Below are 26,974 nucleotides of genomic sequence, written 5' to 3'. Positions count from 1 at the left end.
GCAAAAATAACAAAATATAATAATAATAATAATTCTCATGTACACTATTTTCCATCAGGCCAGTATGAGCGGTTCTGTTCTTACTGGGAGGATCTGGATGTATCATAGCATAACAGACATAAACCTTGACTCCCATATCACTAACTGAGCTGTAAACCAACCCAGCTGTAACACTCAGCCATTTAGTTCGCCATTAAAAAAAAAAAAAAAAAAAAAAAAAGCATCTCTATGGTAACAAACAGCTAGCCAGCTAGGCTAAGGAAAAAGAAAAAAAAAGCAGGACCAACCCCCCGTAAACCCGCTCCACCTCTTAACTTACCACGTCCTCGCAATACCTATGTACTTGGCTCCGATGATTTTATTTAATATTTTCTGAACCATTGTGACCTTCTCGTAGTTGCTCTTGTCGCGAAGGACCCCGGGCTGTCTCTTCTTCTGCCTGTTTAAAAATAACTACCACATCCGCGGTTGCGTGCAGCAGTGCAGGGTCGTTTCAGGCCACCATTTTAAAGACCTGCGTTTACAAAAGAGGGCTGTTTAAACATGTTGGCTTCAGAGCTCCAGTAACGGCTCACATCTGCTCTTTAACGTGGCGCCTTTGTTGCATTCTGATGGCGCTCGAGTGAGTTTTTACCCTGTCCGAATATTGGCAATAGAAAATATGGACAAATTAATTTAACCCTTTATTACAATGGTTTCCTTTATTTTCCTTTTTTTTTTTTTTTTTTTTTTAAATGTATACAATATTCAAAAGCCAGACATTGGAAAAGGTATAATCTGTTATTAAAATGGCACATTTATTGCTACATTACTGTTATTTACAGGACAGTTCTCAACTATATATATTTATATATGTAAATATATATATATATATATATGTAAGAGAGAGACAGGCTGAGTCAGGCGCTCTGAGGACCAGCAGTCAACAGTGTCCTCGCTCCAAGATGTCAAGCTCTGTGCCTGTCGTTAACACTCAATGGTCCAACCCCCTTTTATTTCAACAAAGATGTGACAAAACTGTCGAAAGAAAGTTTTTAATTATGCTCTCGTGTGAACAAAACAAGTCCAAGCCCATCAGCTGAAACATTTACAAGCTCCTGCAGTGACTGGGGTGGCTGTTTGTTTGTCAGATTTCAAACTGTGTCTATATCAAGACTTCAAACAAGAAAGAAAAAGCTCCCCCCGCCACAGAAGTCCAGCCCAGGGAATACTAATTTACATCTAATCCGATTCTTCTCTTGGAATTGCCATCGCAGTATCCAGTACACAGATTGATCATGTGACAATAGACAAAACTTCAAAACACAACTTTTTGACTTAAGTGATCAAGGATGTCCCAAGAGTCACCATCAACACCATCAAAGAGCTGGAAGAGTGAAAGGTTGGGGTTTAAAATTGTCACTAGTGACGACACATACTGAAAGTCACTGCAGCGAAGGGCTTGGACGCCACAATGCAGAAAGTCTTTACACCTGAAAATAAACTGTCCACGCCGACACCATGCAGCACATACCGAAACAGGTTTCTGTGCATCAAAGGCAGACAAGCAGAGTCAGAAGCAGCACCTCTTGAACCCTGCCACGCTTTAGCAATACAGGACAGACAGAAAACTCAGGACCTGGACCCGTGACCTTCACTAACACAGCAGATTGGACAATCCAGTTGAATATTTCAGGGGAAAAAAAGAGGAATAAAAACTAAACAAGATCTATGTAACATTTATTTATTTTAACTAGATACACTGAAAGAAAAATCTCTTTATACCATTTAAACTTCTTCCTGAAAACTGAAAAAAGCATTAGGAGAAGGGAGGGTGGGGGAATGAACAAGTACCTCTTTAATCTCCATGATAAATGAAATGATATGGTTCACAAAATAAAAACTGTCTTAAATGAAAAAAATAAAATAAAATACAAGTTCAGGCACTGATAAGGCATCACTCTCCCATCATGACATCTTAAGTCTTGAGAATGAAAAGGCCACACTATTGATTTGTATAGGTCTTTTTCTTCATCTCTTTTTGTAGAAATTAAACACACAAAATGCTCCACCTCCCATTTGTGATTACATGTTGGTAAAAAGAAGCCATTCACAACATGACATGACATGGGAATAACATCACAATAACACTGTTTTTGTTCTCCATATTGCCCTTAACCTTACACCCAAACACGGGCATCTGCCTCCAAAATAAACGAGCAGGAAGTTGAACAGCGAGCTGCACGCCAAGCGCCGCTCGATTGAGGACAGACATCAGAAACAAAGAAGAGTGAAGTGAAAACTATTACACGGTACTGACAAAACCCAGGAACACAACTTTGAAAATGAAGGCGATCCACATTTGTATGGTAGCTACATTCAAAAACCAGTTGCATAATTACTGTTAGAGACAAAAATCCCCTCCCCCATTTTTCTCCAGCGCCCCCTGCTGGGGTCAGAATGCCTCAGCAGGTCCGTGGCACCGATTCTGCCCACGCGCTCCCAAATGGACAGAAAGAATTCTCTTGGGTAGCTGATGAGACGCTTCACAACTAAAACTGGAATAAAAGGACACACCAAACGCTTTTAACATTTTCCATTTGTCATCCCGTCAACCCTTTTCCACCGCCATCCCAGTTCAATTTTGAATTAAATGTCAAATATCCCCTTATACAGCTCATCTACAATACACTCTAAACTTCAAACTAATATTGCCATTTATGTAAAAAATCTACAATGTATAGACTAACAAAAAATATATATTTTTATATATATTTAATTTTGAAAAATGAAACAGAATAATGTATGAAGTGAATTTACACATCACACTTCTCTCGGTAAGAAACGTGAAAACACACTTACTCAGGAGAAAGGTGAAGGGCTGCAGTTCAGTGGGAATGCTCATTTAGGAAACAAAGCTTCGGTTACACAGAAGCTCGTCTGCTTTAACGCCCGTGGACTGATGAGATCCCTCCGTTGTAGAAACCCAGATTTTCTTTTTAAATTTTTTTTTTTGTAATTTTTGTTTTTCTCCTTTTGCTGAACTTCAATTAAGGGGAAATATTCGAGCCGTTAAGTCTGTTGGCACCATCAAAACCACTTCAAAGATACAGCACTAAAGGGCGCTGTTCACTCAGCGAGTAATTCAAATGGCTTTCATACAGACTTTCACAGGGACTGAAACGTGAAACAGGTCAACACTCAAAGTCCAGCCTAAAACTACATGACTGTGCTTTCGTCTGTGGATGCTTTAGTACATAAAGCGGTACAAAAACCTGGATCGATAACAAGCAACTACTGGAGTAACACTTGAATTTGTGGTCAACAAACAGGAAGAACAGTTTTGTTTTGTTGACAGATTCTCCCACTTGGATAGATTATCGTCTTCAAGGGAGAAGTCTTCAATTCCAAGTCTCCAGATGCCTCGTGTGATGTGACCGGGCTCCGGCCAGAGACTGTCTCTAAGTCAGAGTTCCGTCTTTCATGCTTCAAGCTGCGTTTCAACTGTCAAAACTGTGACCTTTGCCTTGTGACCTTTTCCCCAACCTCCACACACACACACACACACACACACACACACACACACACGCACGCACGAAGAAAATAATTTTGACAGTTCAACTTCAACTATGGGCTTGGTTACATAACATATGTAAGACTGTACCATCACGCTGGGAATGACATACATTAAAAATAATTGCTCATACACATAAGCAATCCCTCACAATAAATGTTCCTCACATGTAAAGCAATTTGCTTAAATGTCAAATAGAAAACATGTAACAATTAGGCACAAATCCTTGATTCAAATCATTTGTTTAGGTCTCTCTCTCTCTCTTCTCCCCCCCCACTCCCACCAGAGCACCTCTCGGCAGTGTGTGAAGCCCCAATGTGTGGCAGGACAAAAAAATAAAAATAGTACTCCTGTGTTCCATCATCATCATCATCATGTGGAAACCAGGAAAAAAAGAAAAGAAAAAAAGTTTACATGTAATTAAAAAAAAAAAAAGAAAAGGAAAAAAAAAAGGCAGTTCTTCACATTTGAGCTTGTAGTCATGGTTGGGAGTGCGACAAACAGGCTGTGTCAGTTTTGGCAGTATGCATGTGTGTACGAGTGTGCATCTTGAAATTTGAACGGACAATACACAGACATGTCCACATACACACGCTCTCACTCACACACACACACACACACACACACACTTGAGAATAACGGGTGGAAGAAATCTGTTAAGGCCACATCCTCTGACAGCCAGAAAAACACCACCAGATCTGGAAAAAGGAAGGAGCACAATGACATAATGCAACGACATTCCTGCAAAACACACAAATGATAGAATATGACTGCGGGTATTGTATACTTGCAAGTAGGTTAAATTCTAACACGAGTCTTTTGGGCCTACCTGGTGTTACATGTGGCCAACTGGATTGTGGCCATCTCCACCCATGCTAGGATGGCCTCCTGAGAGCTGCATGGGTGCTTCACCCACCACCCCAGACACCTTCTCTTCCTCGCGGCGTTTTAAACACGCTGCCTTTGGGTTTAGGTTACGCTCTGAGAAAGATGAACACAGAAATGAGCCTTCTTAGTCCTCGACAGAGGTCCACAAAGCTGGGATTTTCATCCATAAGAGTACATGCAAACTGACCTCTGACTTGTTGTTCTAAATTGAGGATGACATTAACAGCTTGGTGAAGGATGAGAAGTTTGGTCTGAGGTTTGTCGTGGCTGAGGTGCAGCTGGCACATCCTCCCAAGCTCCTTAAATGCCTCGTTGATGTCCCGTACCCTAAGGCGCTCACGGGCATTGTTAGCCACTCGTCGTTCCCTCTCGCGCTCCATCTTCACCTCAGGGGGAAGGTCCTCATCGTCTTCCTGACTGGTTTCAAGCAAAAATGAAAGGATGAAACTACAAAACAAAAGTGCTCATTCTACCAGTTCACAGTTTTAACCCTCTCAGGCTCAAATTAAACTTTCTGTTGCTAATGCACATCCAAGTCCTGCAGTGGTACTTCTGAGTAAAAAAAACTCATAAAATATGTATGTGGGGTAATCGGGTTGTTAGTTTTTAACTGTTGCAAATCGGCAACGCCTGCCTCCAGAGGGTTAAGCAGACTTGTTAAAGTGCTGGGAAAACATTACTGAAGAAAAGTGCTGGGGGCAACATGTGTCTTGTAATGCAACACTTGAGTTGCATTATAAGCCAGCAGTTTATATGTGAATGAGGAAGAACACTATTTACATTGTGGAATTATTTGCATCACTTTGAATTTGTGGAGGGAAAAAAAGGGGCAAAAAAACAAACAAATGCAAAATGCAAACTGTGTACAGACTAACGGCCTCTGGACAACATAACCAACAGGCGCAAAGAATCACAAGGCCTTTTTTCTTTTTGATCCTGCAAATGCACCTTAGTAAAGGGCTCTAACCTCATAATACAAAAGTTCATTTTAAAAGAAACAATTCCCAACACTGCTGAAGAAGCAGTTCATATGATCATTTAATTAAAATGCTTATCCCACACAAGTTCAATTAGAAAAACATTCTCTGCTGTGTGTGAAGTGTTAGCAGATTTAAAATCTATGTCTTGTAAGAATCTAAGCATGGTAAGCAGCTTTAGCCTTCACCTTTACAACCCCGAACTTCTTAGGATTTTGTGCAGCGTTGTTCATTACTGTGATGCTGGACTTGGGATAAATGTCTATTGTTTCATCCTTGCATTTGTTTGTAGTCTAAAAAGCATTTTGTGTTCAAATTTCAAAACTTCCAGGTGGTAACTGTGCAGAAATGGTGACTAATGAGTAGCAAAGTTCAGAATGAGAAATACTGTGACGACTCTGTCGAGCAGAGATCGTTTAGACATCAGCTCCAGCGGCATTTGTTTGCTCAGTGGTGCCTGGCAAGAGCCCACAAAGCATTAGAAATTAATTCTCTATTGGAGAAACTTACTCATCATCTTTCTGGTCTGAAAGGCCAGAGAGCATCTGGAGGGTCAACGCCTCCTTTCTGAAAATGTGACATGAAGGGCGAGGGGGGAGTTTGACATCGTTAAAAACCTAACAGAGCCTAGGCAATCACTGGGAAACACAGGAAAGAAGAAATGCCTGAGATGAATTAAACTTGTATAAAAGTGACAGCTGACTCCCTTTATATTCTCTTAGTGACAAAACGATCCTCACCTTTGTTTGACAAAGTAATAGTTTAATTCTGTAAAAATCAGGCTCAAAGTTTTTAAAGTTTGAGGTGAAAAGACTAAACGTGCAAGGACCTTACCTTGTTCGACTGCGTGCCGCTTTGGTGTCTTTCTTTTCCTCCTCTGACTTGTCTGCAACAGATGAATTTTCATCGTCCTCCTTGTCTTCTCTTTTGATATCTGAGCTGCTGGAGGAGTGTGAGGAACGAGCCAAACCACCCGGGAGACCTACGGACAAACACAGTGCGCGAAGCTTTAATATTTTCAGTTTCAGGAGTGCATACAGCACCGGGGAAGCTGATGAAGTCCAAAAGAAATCTGTGTACATGTAAAATAGACATTTTTATAATTAATAATCATTAATCAAACTTACTGGTAAAGCCTTCTGGCTGGCTTACTGCTGGTGTGGGTCCAGATGCGTGATGACCGTGCAGGAGAGTGCTGCTGGGAGGAAGACCTGTGGGCTCCTCATGTTTCCCACCCTGCTGGTAAAGGTGGAGAACGGTCACGATAGACTCACGAGGACAGATCGAGCAAAGCTGATACACAGACTACAAAGCCCCCCCCCCAACCGAAATCCAGGAAAAAAAAAAAAAAAAAAACAACCCAAAACTGACATGACATATATTGAAAATAACTGAATACTTTTTGACATTAATAATAAAAAACAAACTTATTTGCTAATATTTTTTGGAACTGGTTTGACATAACTCTGAGACAAAGTATATAAAATGAACTCTTGCTGTACACCGTTTGGCCAGCAGATGGCACAAAGCATCACCACTGTGATGGTTTTTTGTTTCTGGTGGAGATAAAACCCAGACTAATTTTTCTGACTGATTTTCCCCCCCCCATTTAATCCAAATCCTTTCTTGGAAAATAGAAAATATTTATCTGTTCAAAAGGACAATTTGTTGTGCATCATAAAATTAAACACACAACAAACTTTCCCCTAATTGTAAATCATTTCCCACGTCTCAGTTTTCTAACATGTTTTAAAAACCGGAGCATGTTCGTTTAAACCTCGACACTGACACAGCCTCTTCAGGAGCGTACCCAATTTGAATCTCTATGAATGAAAACGTAGACCGCGCCAATGCTTAGACGAGGACTTTTGTCTGCTTTGTGTTTAAAAGCAGCATCACGAGCCCACACCTCTCTTAAAAACAAAAGAAAACATGTTGAACAGAGCAGGTGACTCACCATTGCGGGATGTCTGTTGCTGAGGGCAAGACTTGCATTGGGGAAAGCCGGAGAGAGGCCTCCGAGGCCCCCGTTGTGTACTGAAGACAGCAGGCTGTGCATGTCAGAGTGGGCGCCCTCTAAGCCGGGGCCCTGGCCCACAGCGTGGCTACGGAGCACGTGGATGGCCTCTTCCAAGCGATCCTCCATTTTACTCTGCTGTATAAATACATGAAAGATGTGCTAAGCTGTCAAGATGAAGGTGGGACATCAACTATTAAAACAAGTAACGGCATACAAAGGCTAGAAGAACACACCCATACCGGCAACGTTAGGTTTTTAATTACGATTGATGAAGCAGAGAAATATTTTGGCATACCAGTGCATGTGGTGGCCCTTCATAGTTGGGTGTGGTTGGTCTTTGCCACTGAGACTGAGGTCCTGCAGGGAGAAATATTGGGTGTCGGTTAAGTAGCATTTCTCAACTTTTCACCAGGTGGCACTGCAGACACGTTTTTCTGCTGAATAACATTAAAAACGCACAAGAAAACATTCACTCAAGTTCAACACACTCATTCTTCGATGACAAAAATGCAATCGGGTCAGACTGAACAAGTGAAATGAACTGTACTCATTAAGGTACTGTCCAGTTCACGCCGATTCATTAACCAAATCTGTGGTTGCACGGCAGAGATAAAACCACCTTAACTCAGTTTACCAACCTTTTGATTTGCTAAATCTACACAGCCTTGAGGTTCATCAGCACAATGCGGAACTGATACAAATTTTCCACATATTTCAAAAAAGGATAAACTTAAACATCTGTCATTTTAATTAGATTATCTTTTATTGTGAGTTTTTTGAAGTACTAACACCGTATGAGAGAATGTACCTGCGATGGCCTGAGGAGATCCAGGAGTAGATGGAGCTGAGGAGAAATTATTACTGTTGTGGTCCGATGGGTAAATCTGAAAGTATGAGCAGATAAAAACTTCAAATTCAATCTCCTGGGTTCAAAAGGTAAAAATACTCATAGGTAAACATGTCCATACATCTTTTAATGTCTAAACCTTCTTCTAAAAAATAAAAGTAAACAAAAATAAATAACATTAAATATCTAATGGTTAGATATTTCTTATTGTCATGACCTTGGAAATGCTTAAGGACCCAGGTTATTGTAAGCAGAACAGCAAAACAACTGATTCAAGAAGGGTTTATAAAAATTTAACTATGCCACTTGAAGCCAAAAAACAGCTGTTTTGGTTTTTCACTCCCCCTTCAGGATATTTTTTTTTTTTTTTAAAACAATCAATCTGTTTAGGATAAAACTCTTTATATCCAAAATAATCCTACACCATCTAACTAACATTTTTGCCATTTTCAGACACTCCCCGAGCTGAATTTCCACTCATGTCTCCAACAGAATTTACCATCACTGCTGATTTTCACTTCGTTAGAGGATATAAAACTCTCGGGAAAATTATTTAAAGTGTTTTATTGCCCAGCACTAATTTAAAGCAACAAACAGAGAGAAAAGAACTCACTGAGGCAAGAGCCTTTCCAATTTCATCTCCTGAACTGCCAGCTGTGGTGCCTCGGTTGGCTGCAGAGATAAAATAAATGCAAGTCAGATGACTTGTTAATCTGAAAAAACAACTCAGTCTGACCACGTAGCCGTCGAACCAGTGACGGAGAAGTTTGCGACGCGCTCTTTTCAAAGGTTCTTTACCCATTATGCCTTCTCCGTTGATGGTGGGCGTGTGGTTGTAGGTGGTCGGGGCCGAGTGGAAGCCGTTGACCTCGCTGCTGTGCAGAGGATAGTTCTGTGGGGACAGAGGCAGGGGTGATGTTTCTGGGATACAGGTAGTGTCATAAAGCACAAAAGCCGTTCACAGAAAAAAAATAACCCAATCTGCATCGTGTACTTGGCGCCTTGAGAATGGATGTTCAACATGCCGTACCCAAACAATTAACAGCACGTTTAAAATAAACCACGATGACTTCTACTGTTGTTACATGTTGTTATGTGGATGTTACCACAACATCAACCATCAGCATGGGATTGAGGCCATTTCTACTCACCATCCTGTCCTGTGGATTGATTGCAGAAAAGGAGCCTGGTTGTCCAATGTGAGGGGAATTACCCAGCATGGCAGAGTAGCCAGAAGATGACCAGGGGTCATCTAAGAAAAAAAATGTTTGGAATTAATATGAAAACAGTTCAAAGAAGATTACAGGGCAATAGTAATATTTTATGAAAGGTTACCTTGCAAGTAAAAAGAGGTAGGGTAGACTCCAGGCTTAGCACCAGGATATCCCCCATTTTCTCTGGTATACTCGTCACCAGATGTGGAAGCATACACCTAAACAAAGAGACGTGACAAACAGTTGGACTACGGTTATACAACACTACAATACACACCAGCGTTCATGTGTGTTAGCGGTTTACTATGAATCCTGAGCCATCACGAAAGATGAAGTACTGTGGCATTGATCCATCTCGTCTTTGCTATGGATAACCATTTAATTACACTAGCGCCAAGTGACCACAAGATGGCAAGAGGGAGTCTGCCAACGGTGGAGGAGGAAGGCCGGCTCCTCGCCCGTGGAGGAGAACACAGTGGCCATGGCATGCTGGGCACAGCGACGGCTTAGATCCCAGTGCACAGTGAGCACTTCCTCTCTAGCTCCTAGGACCCCAGTGACATCGCACTGCCTGGCCTGCAGCCCCTCCCTATAACACACTCGGTATCAGCTCGCACACATACCATGCATTCAGTGAGCCAACACACCCATCCATGCACAATCCAAAAGCTATGTCCTCAAACTCGCACTAGAGCGTCAGAGGATTGAAAATGACAAAGAACAGCTCTGGTTAATATTGTAGACATTTTAAATACTTGCACCTTAAAGAATTCAACTGCACATTGTTCCTAAATATTGCAAACGACCACTGATGCTAGGCCTCCGAACACAGCAACAGAAGACGGACATGAGACGCCTTCAGTTTCCAGACTATCAGCCACCACTGAGTCCTCCTTTTCCTCTCCTCCTCTGTACTACATGCAGACAGAGGGAGAGAGAAAGAGAATGGAGGCTATGCTGCAAAGAATGCTAATCCAGAGAAGGGATTTTTTCTGTAATTTGATTTAACAGGGAGAAGTGGAAAGGGAATGGAGAGATGCACTTCTAATTACAGAGCCATCTGCCTGTTCCTGGACCACATCCAACTCCACAGGCAGCTGGGCTGAGGAGAGGGAGAGAAGAGAGGGAGAGAGATGGGGGCTGGGATCCAGTCAGCAAGACAGAGAGAGAGGGAGAGAGAAAGAGGGAGAGATTGCAGTGGGTAGGGGGTGGTTAAGGGGCAAGGGGGAGGACTGAGGGGGGAAAAAATGAAGGCCCTGATGATTTATGAAATGGGTAGAGAGATAAGGGGTGTTGAGGGGGACAGGAGAAGGTAATCTAAATGACTTAAACAAAGCTTGATATGGCCAGGGGAGTGTGAAGGAAACAGGGGATTTAAAATGATCACGGTTAATTCAGGGGAAAACATGATGGAGATGGCTTCATTTAACAATAGGCTTTGAGTTGTTCTTTCACGGGGAACAATGTCGAGTGAATCCTGCCGCTCTAGATGGGAACACAGGACTACACAATGACTAGTGCTGCTGGATAATTGTATTCTCAGGAAGAAAGGGATTGCTAGGGTAAAATCCTCAACTAATAGGGGTTTAATGTAATTCAGGTTATGACCGTGTAAAGGTCTCTACACCAGGAGGAGAGAGAGAAAAAAAAAGCAAAAACAAAAAACACACACACACAGATATATATAAAAAAAAAAAAAAAAGCGGCTTGTGGCAAGGGGTGGGGAGTAGATGAAGATTAACATCAAACTAACCTCAGAGCGCTTTATTCAACCACAGGGGTTTGTGGTTAGTATACTGGACAACTAGGGGGCAGAAGAGAGGCTCCTCCATGTTTTTTGTTTGTTGCACATGAAAAGAGGCGTACGATTTGCACGGTTAGAGGATCTTGTGCGCAGGTAACGCTGGGAAACTGAAGTCAGCTAGCTCGAGGGCAATTGAGATATGGCGTTTACAAAGCAAAACGATTTCTGAAACTCAAGTGGATAAAGAAAAGTAGAATATGCTGATGAGGTGGTTTAAAAACAAACAAATAAATAAATAAAACAGCGGCAAGAGAGGAGTGTGGGAAGAAGGAAAGACCACAGGATCATCACCAGCTATCATTAATCTGGGCTCAGACACGGGGCTAAGAGGCCTCACAAGCACTGCGCCTCACAACTGGGTCACTCACAGGGGGAGGCCCACCCAGGCCATCATGTGGTGAGGCGTAGGCAGAGGGCTGGGTGAGGTGGGGGAGGGGGGTTCACACACAGAAGTCTCATCATTCGCACTAAAACCACGCAGCCATCGTTCACGCTGCGGGGACTGACTGAGGTTCAGACAGTGAGAGAGTGGGAAGAGAGAGAGAGAGAGAGGGCCTCGACCAGACAGAGCGTTGACACTCCATCTCTGTGATGTAGTCGCTTTGGCGAAGCCTGTCTGCACGTAGAGGTTTCGGCAGCCACTTCAACGCGACAACACCCACAGGTGGGAGATGGCAGCAGAAGCAAATTTCATAAACAAACAAGAAATCAAAAAAAATCTGGCTAAGCACAGAGTTCGCCGAGTTCAACTTTGATCTGTTCCCATAGTTACACTCAGAGTCAATCTGATAAACACCAATCTAATCAATGCACAGACTGTAAGTCAACTTAAGAGTCAAAACGCAGCTCTGTTCAAGTCTCCCTGAATTTCCTGTCAGACTACACTTCAAGACGTCTTGTATGGACCCTGTCAGACATGCAAGCCTTTGAATGTGCCTTCTTTATGCGTGTAACGCTATCAGCCTTGGTCTGAGTGAACGCCTGAATAAAAATCTACGCAACATACAATAAGATTATTTTAAAAACAAACAAAATAGGGCAAAGATGGCTAAAAATGTTTGAGAAATTGATTTTAATCTTTTCTTCTGCTTGTGTTCATAGCATAGGATATGTTCATCTTCGAAGTCAGAAGACGCTTGTGCAGTGGCAACATTTTATATTGATGATCCACCAGCAGCTTAGACATCAAGACAGAGTCAACAGCAACACAGGCAAGCCACACACGACCAGGTTTCTGAGTTTAAATAACCTGCAATCACTGCACAAGACACATAATGAAAAAGATTCCTAGTCTGAGTAACAGCAGCACATGCTGAGAAAATTCTTTGTCAGCATTCACTGACTGTATATTCAAACATGTAACAATGACTAGTATCTCCAGCTATGGTTGGCTGCCATCATCCTCACATCAGCTGCATCAGCAGCTGCCAACTCTTATAATGTGACAGTACAGTCTGGGCCCTGCGAGACACTTCTTTACCTTCGAGCAACAATTTCTCAGTTTTAAATATGTTCAAACAAGAAATGTAAACACAACTTCATCCTTTTTGTTTTGTTTTCCCAGGCTCAAACGTTACAAGTAGCCCAGCATTGAGGAACTAAAACATAGACACTGTCATGTAAAGAATTCAAACTTTGGACAGAATTATTATAATTACATAATTAGCTATACATCTACCTGTTTGCACACTATAAAGGTGCAAAAAAAAAAAGAAAAAGACAAATTCACAATATTTTACTGATATTTGTTTGACTTTGAGCTCGATAAAACCAATGAAACCTTGAACTACATCAGAAAACAAGACTTGAGACCCAAACCTTGTGCAATTTGTGCGTCAGCAAACCGCGAACCACGTGTTCTATCAAAGTGTATCATTCAATCTAGGCTACAGAAAAAGGTATGTAGACATCAACAAAGCACCTAAAAGCCTGCAAAATTACTTGACTACATGACAATCAACCCAGAAAACCACTTGAAACCACTTGACTATACAGACAACCACAGTGATGATGTTTACTGGGGCCTGAGTTGCCTAACTGTCAGCTCGCTAAGAGTCTGACTGAGCAGAGGGTCTTTACCCCTGTCTGTCACAGAACTGTTCAAGCAGAGCGAGGACAGCAGTGTGTGTGTGCAGAGAGAGAGAGAGAGAGAGAGAGAGAGAGACGGCGAGAGAAGGGACTGGCTGCGAGCGGTGTAGACGAGCAGAAATAAGCTCTTACCGAGGACGGCAGGCCAGGGGGTTTCCGAATCTTCTTTGGCTGGGTTTCTACATACAGGCAGCAGAGACATACAGAAAATGTTTAAGAGGCAGGAACACAAATACGGACTAAGTGAGGGTACATGTCATGTTAGCATGTTTGTATTTTTAAAGCTAGACCAGAAAATAAAAATAATTAAAAAAACAAAAAAAAAACAAACAAGATGCAGCAAGTGCTTGCCGCTCTGTACGCGCATCAGTTTGAATGAAATGCCAAAGTGCATTCGTGTGCATACACTGTAGCTTTGTATTTAGATTTATGTTCAACAGAACGACAAAGAGAAAACCGTTTTGGTCCCAATGATCTGACGACACATTTTAAACGTCACTTTGGGCTACGGGTCATTGTAACGGACAGTTTTCACCATTTTTGGAGCTACCGAACATAACGCAGTTAAATGGTCAATAAATAATCAGCAAATGAATTAATCCTGAACGACACACATACAAAAAATAAGTACTTAGTAGCCACACTGCATGCCCCATGACGTACCTATGGCTCCTTCAGGCGGCCTTCTCCTGGGGTTGTTAGGATATGAAGGATAAAACTGAGAGCCAGACTTCAGACCAGAGGGTGACATGGCATCTGGGCTGGGCATCGCAATGTCGCTAGGAAGAAAACCAGGCTAGGGGAGGACAGAGAGATAAGATTTACTAATAAGCCACACAGAAGCGTGGGAAAGCATGGTTTCTTTTCTAAGAAACCAAGACCGTTGTCAATTCAAAGTGCCCGACATGAAAAGAGAACTGAAAATACGGGGCGTCTTACACACAGGCAAACTACATGAAATTAGGTCACACATGTATCCTCGCAGTTAAACATACCTGGTTTCCAAACGAAGAATACGGTGGTCTCTCATTTTTACCTGTGAGGTGAACATGATGGACATTTAAACATTAATTCAAGTGAAACCCTGAGCTGTATACGCAGATTAAGACGCAATGGACTGTGCTAATACAAATGAAAAGTAGGTTTTTCTAAAGTACAAAAAGTCCAGAGATGCCCTCCCTTTTTTTCCCCTCAGTACGCTCAGCTGCATAAAGCCGCCCGCCAGACAAAACCCTAGGGAAGGTTTCTGCTTCAATACCCCAACATCCCCAACACTCAACGAATGAGCACACACACACACGCACTCACACACAGATATAAACATATGCATATACATACACATTCTGCCATCCAGAAGACAGCTCTATGGTCATAAATATATGCACGACTGTCCAATCGGTCTCCATCAGTTTCTTAAAGCTGGCGTTTGACAAGGCAACATTCATCTGGTACCAAGGATGACGTTTTTATATTTTGTAAACTGATACGACTCAAGTGCTAAAACTTAAACAGATAAAAGTCACATGTATCAAAGTTTACTTAAAGGAAGCAGAACATACCAGCAATCCCTGAACTGATGAATGGAGAGGACAAGGCTTCGTGCTCACTGTAGTGGGATCCTTCTCCATAACCCTGTAGGAACAATGGCACACATAAGACGACTAACCATAAAAGGCCAAGGATGGCAGACACTAACCTCAGGCATATAGACTAACACGCTTACATGGCCAGCTACATCTTTTTAGCACCCCTGCGTGGCTTAGCGCTTACCCTCCCTCTGCTTTTCTGTCTAACAGGATCCATGCCAAACAAATCTGCATCAGCTCGAGGGAATCAAACCAACTTTCTTAATTATCAACTTGTGGTAATCAAAGCTTGCTGCATCCATTTCACCCCCCTGTTCCTTGTATTTACACAGAGTTGTGCCAAGACAGTTATGGTAGATGTGAAGCTTGCAATTACCGGTGGGCTTCGACAGAGGTTTGGGCTACCAGAGAGCTTGCCAATGCAGGATCCTGGGCCAAAGTTATTAGGTAGAACGTAAAACTACAGCTTCAAATTGCATATGGCACACAGATGAGAAAGTACTAAGCTGTAGTTGTGGTTGGGGGATAGGACGTTTGTGTTTTCATCTATGGCGCAGCGGTTAACTGAATGTGAGTGAGTGACAGTGTCGTGGCATCTGGTGTTAAAGCTTTGCAAACTTAAAGTCATGAGCGACTGAAGAGGCCGAGTGTATGCATTTGGAGCTTACCCGTCCTTGGCTGAACGAGGGGCTGTTCTGTTCCGCGGAGCCCCAAGACCCAGAGCCGCTACGCTCGTCTATTGCTGCAGAGACACACAATGAAAGGTAGGGAGGAACGGCATTAGTCCAAACAAACTAGATACTAGAAGAAGTGAGCAGTCCAAGGGAAGAACCTTAAACCACTTTAATGTGCATTATTACAGACATGAACGGTTTTGACTATGACTATAAGTGGCCACAATCGGCATTTCATAAGGAAGCCAAAGAATTCACACTGATCAAAGCAAATTCTCTGTTATGTTAAACGTTTTCCAAAGATACACGTAGGATACATGCTGTTTTTTATGCTCACTAAATAACAGGACGTTTACCATTAGCATTCTAATGTAATCCAATTGTTGAGAGAGTAACATGTCATCTAAACCACATTTAAATTCCACCCAGTCAATTTGACAAACAATGTGTGGTGCCAAAAATTGAAATGCTATTTTTTAGGTAAAGAAAAAGCCGATGCGGAGCACAAAGAAAACACAGCCAAAAGACTGGTGGAGCAGAAAACTCCAAAATACCCCCATCATCCCCTTCTCCCTGTCTTATGCACTAATGCTATCCAGGCTCTCTGGAGACACAAGGCTTAATTGCATGCTGATTTGCATAATTGTGCATATTAATGCGGTTTCCTTATGAATATTCATATTTCGTCTTTGATTTTTTTTTTTGCCTAATTAAAAAAATGTGTGTGAGAAAGCAAAAGAGAGCGAGCGAGTGGAAGGAGAAAGCAAGGGGACGTGGGGGGGGGGGGGGGGGGGGGGAAGAGACAAGAGTGAGAGGGGTCTGGGTGAGATCAGCAGCCCGGCTGACGAGCGAGAATGAGTGATGAGACTAACAGAGCGGTGCAAGCACCTACACACGCTGCGACAGCCGTGATCTATGGAGCTGATGCCAGTGGCATGGAGAATCAGGCGAGCCGCTAGGAGAGGGCATCCGAAAAGATCGGCTGTGCCGAAAGGCCATGGCACTACTAAAGCGCAGCTCCACCGTCAACCATGTCCGATGGCACAGGACGTCAGCAATGAGCTCACCGCTAAATAAAGATGACAGACTTTGAATGGAGACACTTAAGCCAAAGCTCCATGCCAGCAGAAGTAGTACCAAATTAGTGAGACAAAAATCTAGTCTAGATGAGAGGACTCAACAATGTCTGCTTTTAGCCTTGCAAATTTTCATTCAAACAACTTCTCTTTTCCACTTCAAGACACTCTAGCGTCATCCAAAACTGCTGTTAGACCATGAGTATTTTCACAAAAACAGAAAAGTAACTGGTGACACACATTTACGCATCGCCGCTGTCGACAATAACCTGCACTCTGCACAGAGTTGAGAGAGTAACTTCACCTTCGCAGCTATTTTCAATACCCCACTCATCCGCCTGTGAAGCCTCCATTTGGACAACGGGGGTGCAGAGGATGAAGCGAAAGCACGGCTGTGCAGGAGAAGTCTGACAACGTTGTTTCACACTTAGTGGAGTAATTAACTCAGAGGCAATTAAACAAAGGTGGAGAGCTGCCGAGGTGACACTGACGCCTAGGAGAGCCCAGCAACGCCAGAAGAGAGATCTTCCTATTGTTGTTAATCTCCTGTCACGTTTCATGTCAAACAAAATTTCAGTGGTACTAAATTAGAATTAGAATAAACCGTGTATTACATTATAGGTGCTATTGTGCTGCTCCACATGCTGCCATAAATATTTTTACGTCCAGCACAAAAACAAACAGTGAACATAGTAGCTATCAACTGTTATCAGCTGTTGCTGTAATTGATCATCATGACATCACGTAGTCATGATAATGCTACTGGGTAGCAGTGCTCACACATTTCCTTACGTTCTTTGACAGCACGCCGTTTGTTTGTGCTGCATTTGATCATTTTGCCAGAAGAATACTTTTCAGTGTTTCTATAGTGGTATTTGTAATCACTAATAATGACAAAAAGTCCCACTGAAGTACATCAGTAATATATTATTTAATTATTCACCTTTTTAAAAACAAATAAAATTTCTAATTGAAAGAAAATGACGATGAAAACAGTTCTGACTAAACCCTTACATTGGCGTCTCCTCTCAGCGTTTACACTGACAAGGCCTTCCAATGTTACACAAGGACAGCAACAGAGTACTTAAGAAATGAAGCTCATGCCAATTAATGCATCTAATCTCTAATCAAACTTCAACCATTTTCAGTCTAGAAAGGCAATGTGACCATTACTACTTTACTTTTGAAAAAATAAGCCATCAAAATTATTTAAACTTGCACTTACTTACTTCAATTTCTTTCAGTAAGCAAATAATACTACCACTAAACACACAATTAGTCTGGATTATCATTAATAAGTCGAAGGTTTAGCATGAAAACGACAGGTTCTCTGGATTTCTATCACGTCCATCTAGATTTTGGCATGACCAGTGCAAATGTACTCAACATAGCAAGGCAAATACTGACTCACAAGCAGAGCCCAGAAAAATATTTATTCACTGAGCCACAAACTTTCTAAGAGCTGCGAGCTCTGAAAACATTTAATTTAGCTGAAGGAGGAAGCCACTCGCCTTTGAGATTTCCCCTTTCTGAGGGCTTCGATTTTCCTGCTGCGACAAAGTAAAGTACAGAAAACTACAGTACGCGACAGTCCTGCAGCTGTGTGCAGGCGGACAAGTTGAGGTGCAAAAGGTAAATGCAAAGCTAGCCAGTTAGCCGCCTAGAGAGGCTACATGTGACAATTGTTTGTTGTGATCTGAGGAAAGCGAGCTTGTCACGTCCCCTGTATTTGTGTTTGTGTGTGTGTGTGAAGGGGGTTGGAGACGTTGCCAGCAGCTGCAGAGGTGACAGAGGGGACGCCTGCCTGAAGGCTTGTGGGCTTGGCCAGCTCCCACCACACCGTCACACTCTGCCTCCCCTACTTCTTAAACATCCCACACTTCTTGCCAATCCTCTCCTCTTTCCTCTAACATCCACTCTACTCTCCTCGACACACCCACACCCAGCCACCCACACACACACACAGGCCACTGAGGAAGGGAGGACGCCTAATGCAATTAGCACCCCTCTGAGCACTTTTGTGCTGATGAATAGAGGTGGTCTGGTGGGCCACTGGGCTACTTGCGGCCGTTCCCGCGCTGCTGGATCCCTGAATAGACAAGCCGCCGAGGTGACGTCATAGATAGGCGTTGTGGTTTAATGGACATCATTTCGAAAATAAGTCGGTTTCCTGGCCCACAGCCATGCAGTACTGTTTCCCTTACAGTGGCTAAGCTTCAAAAACAAAACAAAAAGAGACAACTAAACGCCACATGTACCCATTCCACCTACAAATAACGCACATTCATTTAATGCTGTAGTTTTAATAACATGTTTCCTCGTATAGTCGCGTTGTAGTCGGTGCACTGTGCGTGTTATAACACGACACAGATCTACGAGAACCTCTTAGGCTGGAATTTGCACATTAGCTTTTTGGCTTTCTAGTGCCATTAGAGGGTACCTGCCGATCTCCAAAATGTTAAAGGTGGCAGCTTTAAGTATCACATTAAAATGGGTTTCAATGACCGAGGGTCACACTTTGGGACGTGGGGAGGGGTGAGGAATTAACTCCTCACTGCTTAGTAATTGCCTGCTGTAATAGAAACAAACAGAATCCTGCCTTCCACAGGCTGATCCCTCTATTCAACAAGCTCTCTCTCCCACTCTGGCCACTCTCTGCATGCTGGGCCAGTTTAAGAGGCTGCAAGCTGGGGGTGAGGGACATTGTCTCAGATTCAAGCCATTTCCTGCAGATCAGTGGGGGTAAGAGCCCTGTGCTGTGTTGGGGGAGGAGTGTTTTACACTTCAGGGTGGGGGAGTCGTTTCAAGTCCATAAGCCCCCTTCTTTGCCTTTGTTCCTCAGTGGCCAAGTTCTCACTCTGGGGAACACTGGGGAGTGTGACTCGATTTCACACACCAGGTTGGCAGGGTGACAGAGGAATGAAAGTAACATGACTTACTAATAACCTTCAGGAAGAGAAAAAAGCTTACTCAAAGCCTTCAGGTGCTTGAGTGGTTTAATTGCGGATAGTTTCACCTTTAAAACTGAAACAAATACGAAAATGGATAAACAGACATAGAACAGGCTGCAGGGTTTCAGTGAACATCTTTTTTTTTTCCTGGGACTGCTTCCATTACATTACTCAGTGTAATACATGTAAACAGATATAACCACAAACACTTTGCTATACATTTTTCTTTGGCAGAAGGCTGATCCAATGAAAACTATTCAGTCTGTGGATTAGAGAGAGGGGGGGGGGACGTCAGTTCTGAAAATATAGCTACAGTCTCAAATGAAATTCTGTAGAGCAGCATGCACCACAAATAAAATTTACCTATACGAAGGAAGTGGAAAAGATCTCAAAACATCGGTAAATAAAACTGAAACTGTCTGCACGATAAATACCACAAAGGTTAGGTTAGAAATTTTCGTCACCTCAGAGGGTTGACCTTTAATGTGTGTGCTCCATTATGTCATCTGTAAATTACAAAGAAAAACTCTTTTTCCCGTTACTCCAGTTTTACATTTATAATACCGTTAAAGAGCACCGATTTAACAGCAAATTTGCTTAATGTTGCCGTGTCAAATCCCACATTCAGCCACCGTAATGTCAATTTTAAAAAAACGAGTGGTAAGATTAAGAACGGTGCACGAATCAAAACTAATACAGTTTAAGAAAAATGCAGTGAGATCAAGCCGAAAAGCTTACCTGATCCACCAAACTGAGAGCTGGCGAGTGTCATCGTTCTGTTTTTCCCATTGGCTACTGGAGGCGCGAACATCTACAAGACAAAAGCAGTGAGATACCATAAGTAACAAGGAAAATGATGGCACACTTCACACATCCTATTTTCACTAATGGCTAACATCACATCACACACACAAACACATCGTTCAGTTGTGAGTACCCCTCCCCACCCCCCTCCACCTTACAGGCATTTCAGATTTGGATGAGTCTAAAGTGAGATATAAAGGGGATTTTAAAAAACAAAACAAAAAACTCGATTTAACCATCTATAACTTTCAGCATCAACAGAAAAACCTAAAAATCTATCAAGTTATAAATATTGATTTTAAACATAAGTGAAGTTTTATTCTATGGCAAACAACGCATAAAACAGTCTAATTAAGTTAGACCCCAAACAATACAAAATACTGCCCTTTGAAATGAAACTATAATGACGTAACTGACGTGTGTTAATAATGTCAGCAAGCCACTCTGGGTTTTACCACAGGACCATCTTTCAGTGACACGGCCAAAGTCTGCTGTACAAACCAAACATGCCTGTAACTAGGACAGAATAACACAATCTTCCATTGCCGCACGTGATTTTTTTTCCTTTTTAAATGTATGACATAGCCAAAGATTCTGATTAAAAGACCATCTTTTCTTCCATTACGTTTAACTGCCTAATACACATTTAGTTTTCTTTATGACACGGCCAATCTCACTTGCTTTCCTATGAGCAGACAACAAATAAACAAAGAGGAGGAAATTCGTTTGTGTAACGTTCAACAGTTTCTCACCCAATTATCAATGTCATATTTAAACAAAACATCTGCTGATACAAATTGGCAGCTGATCAATCTGGGCTTTCCTAACAAACCCAAGTGACTAACAATGAAACCTGCGACAAAGCCCTGCTCAGAACATAGGCTAAGTTTCTTTGAACTCTAGCACAAACAAAGCAGCTAACTGCAACAAACAGCATTATAATGGTGCTTTACTAATAACATATGCACACAAAATACATTTCTGTTGTTCTCTGCCGTAGCAAAACAACATCAATTCAACTTTGGGGGAAAAAAAAGAAAAAAGAAAAAAATCTCATAGGACATTACGTCTGCTAACGACAGCTCACTGAGAGTCGGAGTTTGGAATTACCGATTATTCTTTGCATATAATAATTATCCAGGGCTTGCAACTTAGCCTCGCCAGCTATTTGGGTTATTGAGGAGAAAAGAAAAATCTAACACAGCTCCACCGGGGCTCCATGATGTTTATGTCAGCTGAAAAAAAGCTTCACAATAAACTGAAACGCGGGTAAATAAAGCTCAACAGAATTCCTCTATCCACTTTGTAGATAATGTCTGGAGCATAGCTCTCACAGCATCTTTGTGAAAATGTCATCTTAAAGACTAAAAATGTGACAATAAGAAAGGTGGAAGCTGTCTGCTCAGCCACGGTCTTCTATCACAATATTTCCCCCTAAGAACCTCCTCACAACACAAACAGCAGTGAGATTATTTGTACCGTTTCCTGTAGCTGCTCCTGACTCAATATTTACATTTTAAAGTGGATTCTGTTTGACGGCAGGACGATCAACTTCCTCGTAACCTATATCTCATCACCTCAGTAATTGGGTAGCCTAAAGTGTGACTTTATTCTCACCCATCACCTGGAGTACAGCATGACTTTTACCTGCACTACTCTGATGCCAAGAATGAAATATCTTGATCTGACAGAGAGGCCGTTATACAGAGATTTTAACATTTCTATTTGTAACGTTAAGCTTTATTTTCCCCCCCCCTTGGTCTTTATCACACATCCCTCTGACCTCCGCCTATGCCCAGACCTGTATCGCACTCTCCTCCTCCCATAGCCACCCACCTACCACTGCCACCCAGAGCCCGCTCTCTTACCGCGCTGAAATCCAGGAGGTCGCTGAGTTCCTTGTCAGTTTCCACTGCAGCCATTCTTTGCTGCTGTTCGTTCATACCCTTCAGTTTCTAATAAACCCTACGAGAGAAATTTGCAGATACAGGATTTTAATGGCGCTAGCAAACACAAAAAGAAGTTACATGTTCCTCTTAAACAGAGATGATGGCAAAGGATGAGTTAAACTATCCTACTTTGTCTAGCTCACACCCCCTTCGCTTACGCTTTTTTATTGGCGGGTTTTTTCTGTCTCATTAGACACCAGTGCAGGGGTGCAGTATGTCAGCAATTTGGCTAAAAGTAATTTTCTCATGACCTTTTTTTTTTTTTTTAATTCAAAAAGTTCCCCAAATATGAAAATTATATGCAGGTCTTATTTAAATGTTGCATATTTGGGAAATAACTCAATGAAACATGGGCTAGCTACAGCAAAAAGGACAACACAAACCTACTGACCACTACACACCATAGGCAGGTCTACTTAAAAATGCAAATTTCCCCTCAGACATTGCCTTCCCATCCAGGCAGTGGAGGAGACACCGCCATGAAGTGATGAATACTCTGCCTTCAGTCAAATCACTTCTAAGTAATGACTTAAAAAAAAAAAAAAAAAAAAAAGTCTTTCATTTTACGCAACCCTGGCAAATAACACAGCCATATGTCGATCATTGCTACATAAAAGAATTTACAATTACAGACATAATTGGGACTATTGTTAGCCCAAGGAAATAGGGGTGAAAAGCAGAGCTAATGACTGTATGCAAACACGTCATTACCAAATTACCATATGTCAACTCAGAAAGGACCTTGTCAAATGACACAGTGAGCACGAAGACTGGATTTACCCAGTGTTTTGCATTCCAACGCAAGCCTGAGGGCCGCTCTCTGATGCCGAGCGGTGTTTCTCTACGCCTCACAGGGAAACTGGGGGTAAGGGAAGCAACTGGAAGAACAGAAGCACTCGGAAACCAACAGGTGGTGTACTTTTACAGCCTCTTTTCCAATTCAGCACTAGCATAAACAGATGTTATAAATAATAACAAAAAACCCCAAACAAAACAAAAACAAGAAAGATGCACATCCTGGAGAAATGCAAGTGTGTGATGTAAACACGGGGCAAATTTGGAGTTTTCTTAAGAAATAAAAAGTCTAACTAAATCCTTTGTCTGCATACACGAGAAAAGTTATTTCAAAGGTAGCCAAACACTGCTGTCCCAGTACAGAGAAGGCAGAACAAGTGAGACTAATTTAACCTTGGGACGAGGAAAGGAAGTGAGCATACACAAAACACTGCCCCAAGTGTAAATAGGCTAGAAATATGGCTGTCATTGCCATCCCAAACTTTTAGAATAAGACGCCCTACAAAAGGAAAATCTGCCATGCACACACACACACACACGCTGCTAAAAAAAAATGACTTTAGCACAGAGTTAAATGGAGCAGAGCACATGGAGGGGCTTAATGTTAACAAAATGGCATCTTCAGCTAGTGCTGGATCAATATTTGAAGAAAGCACATTGGGGGTCTTTGTCACCCACACAAGGCAGAGAAGGCAGGTCACTCTCCACAAAAGGACACTGCACTTCCAGTTATCACAAAACACTGAGCCAAACCGAAAACAAATCACCACTTAAACTTTATAATAAACCCTAACGAGTTGGGTTTAGATAGCTTCCCGAGTTTTTGGCTTTCAAACACAATGATAGGCCAAATTAGGTCCCTGTTACTTAGCCAAGAAACAAGCATTTGAGGTTGTGTCCAATCCAGCCTGCTGTTAAAAAACAAAAAAACAAAAATAAAGGGGGGAAGGCTATAACATGTTTATAACAATGCTATTACTACAAGAACACAATGAGCATGTTCTACTGTTGATTCAAACACTGCATGAAAGTAACGGATGTTGGGGCCTCACGCCATAAACACGTTAATAGGAATAGTTTTACAACAATGCCAGAGAACATGTGCACCACAGGATGCAGGCTGCACATTATTTGATCAGATCCGCTAGGCCATATCCAGGGACCAACCTCCCCCCCCCTCTCTTTTTTTCCTTTCTTTCTTTTTTTTTTTTTTTTTTTACTGTCAGCTAAACCCACTCACGGCTTATTCTGATCCGCGGTGACATCGTCCACAAGACCAACAAACTACACGTCTAATCAGTGTGTAAAACAAGTACCACGGCCCTGACCGCCCAGAACAGGAGCGAGGCTCCAAACTTCATGCAACAGATACTAAAGCTCTTTCTTTCGCATGTTATTAGGGTCCAATCGTGCATTATGAGGGAGCAGAGTGGAAGAGACGGTGGGGGTGGGAGCATGAGGAATTTCCTGCCAAATGTGCAATAAAATAAGTCTAGCTGGTGGCCAGACACTTCCATAAAGGAATGTTTAAAGGGCTACCAAAGGGATTTTATGGAAAGTTTTTCCCGGCCTGTTTGGAAAACACACGTCGGTACGCATCACAAAGTTCAGCCAAAATGCTGGACAACGTAAAGATTTTATATTTTCCCTCGGTGGCTCGGAGCTAAAGTGGCTAAGGCACACGGTGGAAAAAAACAAAAAAAACAAACCGAGGCTCGTCGGGCAGCTCGAACATTTAACGTTAACGGGCTCTTTTTGCAGAACAAAGGAGTAATTTCCTTCTCTCTGTGGTCGATGCGGAGACCATCACACACTTGGCTCGCCACCTCAAACCAGACAAAAACTTACATCCCCCCGCTTTAACCACACATTCCCGAAAACTTTTCGACAATTTGCAGGCGTCAAAATACGCGTCAATGAAAGCCGTCGAATTCGTGCAACTTCCCCCGAAACACGAAGTGTACAGAGTGTGTTTTTTTTTTACCTCTCCTCCCCGTGTGTCTGGTATCCAAGAGTAAAAAGAAAAGCGGAGACTCGCAAGGAGAAAAACATAAAACTTCAAGAGTATTTCGACCTCAGTGCATGAAACGCATTGGAGCACAGTAGATGTCTTCCTTTTGTCCCGGGAAGCCTGTTTTTTCCACACAGCGCCCACGTGTTTGCCTCTCTGTAACAAGTCTGTGTGCAAACAAATCTATTATAGTAACTAATCTCACGTCTTCCTTTTTTGTTGTTACAACTGAGATGATTTCATTCTTCTCGTAGACATCTTCACCACCTCCGTCCACATTGTCAGACGCAACAACGTATCCCTCCGCACAAACGTGACGGCCTCAACGCCAGCGGTGTCCGATTTCAAACGCCTTTCGGAGATGGGCTGTTTTTCAGAGGGGGAAAATACACACTCAACGTTTTCCGGTACTCGAAACACGGGAAACCTGTACCCGCGACGCTTGGTTTGGGCTCCGGTATCTGTAAGCCTCAAAATACGGGAGCGCTACGAGCACTAGCGTACCCAGCGGAAGGCTATCGTAAGAAAGTTACCTGCGATTACACAGCAGCAGCTCGACGAGATGGCACGATAAATGCGAAAGAGCTCAGCCAATGGGAGCGCGTGTGTTCATGATTGACAGCAAGGGAATCGAGTGCGCGGCCGGAAAGGCCGTTAGGGGCCGCCTTCTTCTTGACGCTCACTTTCCCTGTGTGCTCAGGGAGGCTGGCTGAGGGGGCTCCGTGCCCGCTGACATCATTTTATTTATGCGGTTGGTGTGCACGCTTTTCCATTTATTTAAAAATCAACATTTCTAAACGGCGGCTTTACATATGTCGATTATTTCTGTAATTGTGTACTACTACTGCTACTTTAAGATTTCGCAATAGTTATACAATACTGTATATAAAACTAGCTTAATTTCTCTAGCTAGTTGTTACACTGACATATGCATGTTATCTTTTACATATAGGGTACATGTGTATAGATTATTTATGTGGTGGTTGCTTACCTTCATTTGTATTAACCCAGCACATGTAAGCAGTATTTAATGTGGACATTTCCAGACAATGTCCACTTTCTCTAGAGTGTTTAAATATTAAAACATCAGCTCAGTTGCACTCATGGCATTAATAAATCTGATGCTTATATAATGTGTGGTGTACTTTCAAGACCCTTTCTAATAGCTGGGGGGTTTTCTAACCAAAAGTCTAAAACACCAAAACAATACTATATTCAAAAACTTAAATTAAAAACTTACACACATGTTATCAAAAATAAATCTTCTGTCTCCACACACTCAGCCAAGTGTTTCTGCAGGCTACTAGTTTTTAGATCCGGTCCGCTTCTTGTGAATGAGCTGACAACCATAAGATCAACACGGCCCTAGTAACTGCCTGCTCCAGAGCAGAGCGGAGAGGAGGGAGAGCAGAGTATAGGATCACAGAGAAGTGGGGGTGAGAGGGAGAAATACTTCAGGAAAAAAAAAACAGTTCAAACAAGGAGGGCACACGGAATGATCAACTGAAATTAAACAGTGACGCTAAAATGTCGCTTTTATAAGGTAACCACACCAAAATGTAGACGTAGACGCTAGATCAGCAAAATTGTCATGTTCATAATGAAATGCAATAAGTTTAGATAATGCCGTTACCGACTCTAATGCCACTGCCTTTATTCAATATGCACGCAACCTGCCAGTGTGATTGTGCTCAGATGAAAACACACAATAACCTCTCTTTTCAAAGGTGTATGTAG

At 42.3% G+C, this 26,974-nt stretch overlaps 1 protein-coding gene across 6 annotated transcripts; it reads right to left on the bottom strand.

Moving 5' to 3' along the window:
• Positions 1–682: 682 nt before the first annotated feature.
• tcf3b (transcription factor 3b) lies at positions 683–25,783 on the bottom strand. Of its 6 annotated transcripts, none has more exons than XM_026158822.2 (21): positions 25,211–25,783; positions 22,351–22,447; positions 20,417–20,489; positions 15,646–15,719; positions 14,951–15,023; positions 14,387–14,427; positions 14,055–14,187; positions 13,524–13,570; positions 9,621–9,717; positions 9,437–9,537; positions 9,084–9,177; positions 8,899–8,957; positions 8,247–8,322; positions 7,734–7,795; positions 7,376–7,573; positions 6,546–6,657; positions 6,253–6,400; positions 5,929–5,985; positions 4,629–4,858; positions 4,383–4,534; positions 683–4,251 (listed from the first exon to the last, which is right to left on the bottom strand). In XM_026158822.2, exons 2-20 carry the CDS (start codon positions 22,423–22,425, stop codon positions 4,389–4,391), a joined length of 1,896 nt encoding a protein of 631 aa, XP_026014607.1. In that variant the 5' UTR covers positions 22,426–22,447; positions 25,211–25,783; the 3' UTR covers positions 683–4,251; positions 4,383–4,388. The 6 variants fall into 6 exon arrangements, with proteins under 6 accessions (XP_026014607.1, XP_026014608.1, XP_026014609.1 ...); XM_026158823.2 differs by having other exon boundaries at positions 6,546–6,654; XM_026158824.2 differs by lacking the exon at positions 5,929–5,985.
• Positions 25,784–26,974: the final 1,191 nt, after the last annotated feature.

This window comes from Astatotilapia calliptera, chromosome 23, assembly GCF_964374335.1.
Source record: "Astatotilapia calliptera chromosome 23, fAstCal68.1, whole genome shotgun sequence".
NCBI classification, from domain to species: domain Eukaryota; kingdom Metazoa; phylum Chordata; class Actinopteri; order Cichliformes; family Cichlidae; genus Astatotilapia; species Astatotilapia calliptera.
This window is presented reverse-complemented; position numbering and strand designations above follow the sequence as displayed.

What these genes read in the sequence shown, in the direction of transcription:
- tcf3b (XM_026158822.2), bottom strand. Translation starts at nt 22,425, where the DNA reads ATGAACGAACAGCAGCAAAGAATGGCTGCAGTGGAAACTGACAAGGAA. An exon ending in GCCGCCTGAAGGAGCCATAG is followed by an intron (nt 13,571 to 14,054) that starts GTACGTCATGGG and finishes GCCTGTATGTAG; the next exon opens with AAACCCAGCCAAAGAAGATT. An exon ending in AAGGGCCACCACATGCACTG is followed by an intron (nt 7,574 to 7,733) that starts GTATGCCAAAAT and finishes GTATTTATACAG; the next exon opens with CAGAGTAAAATGGAGGATCG.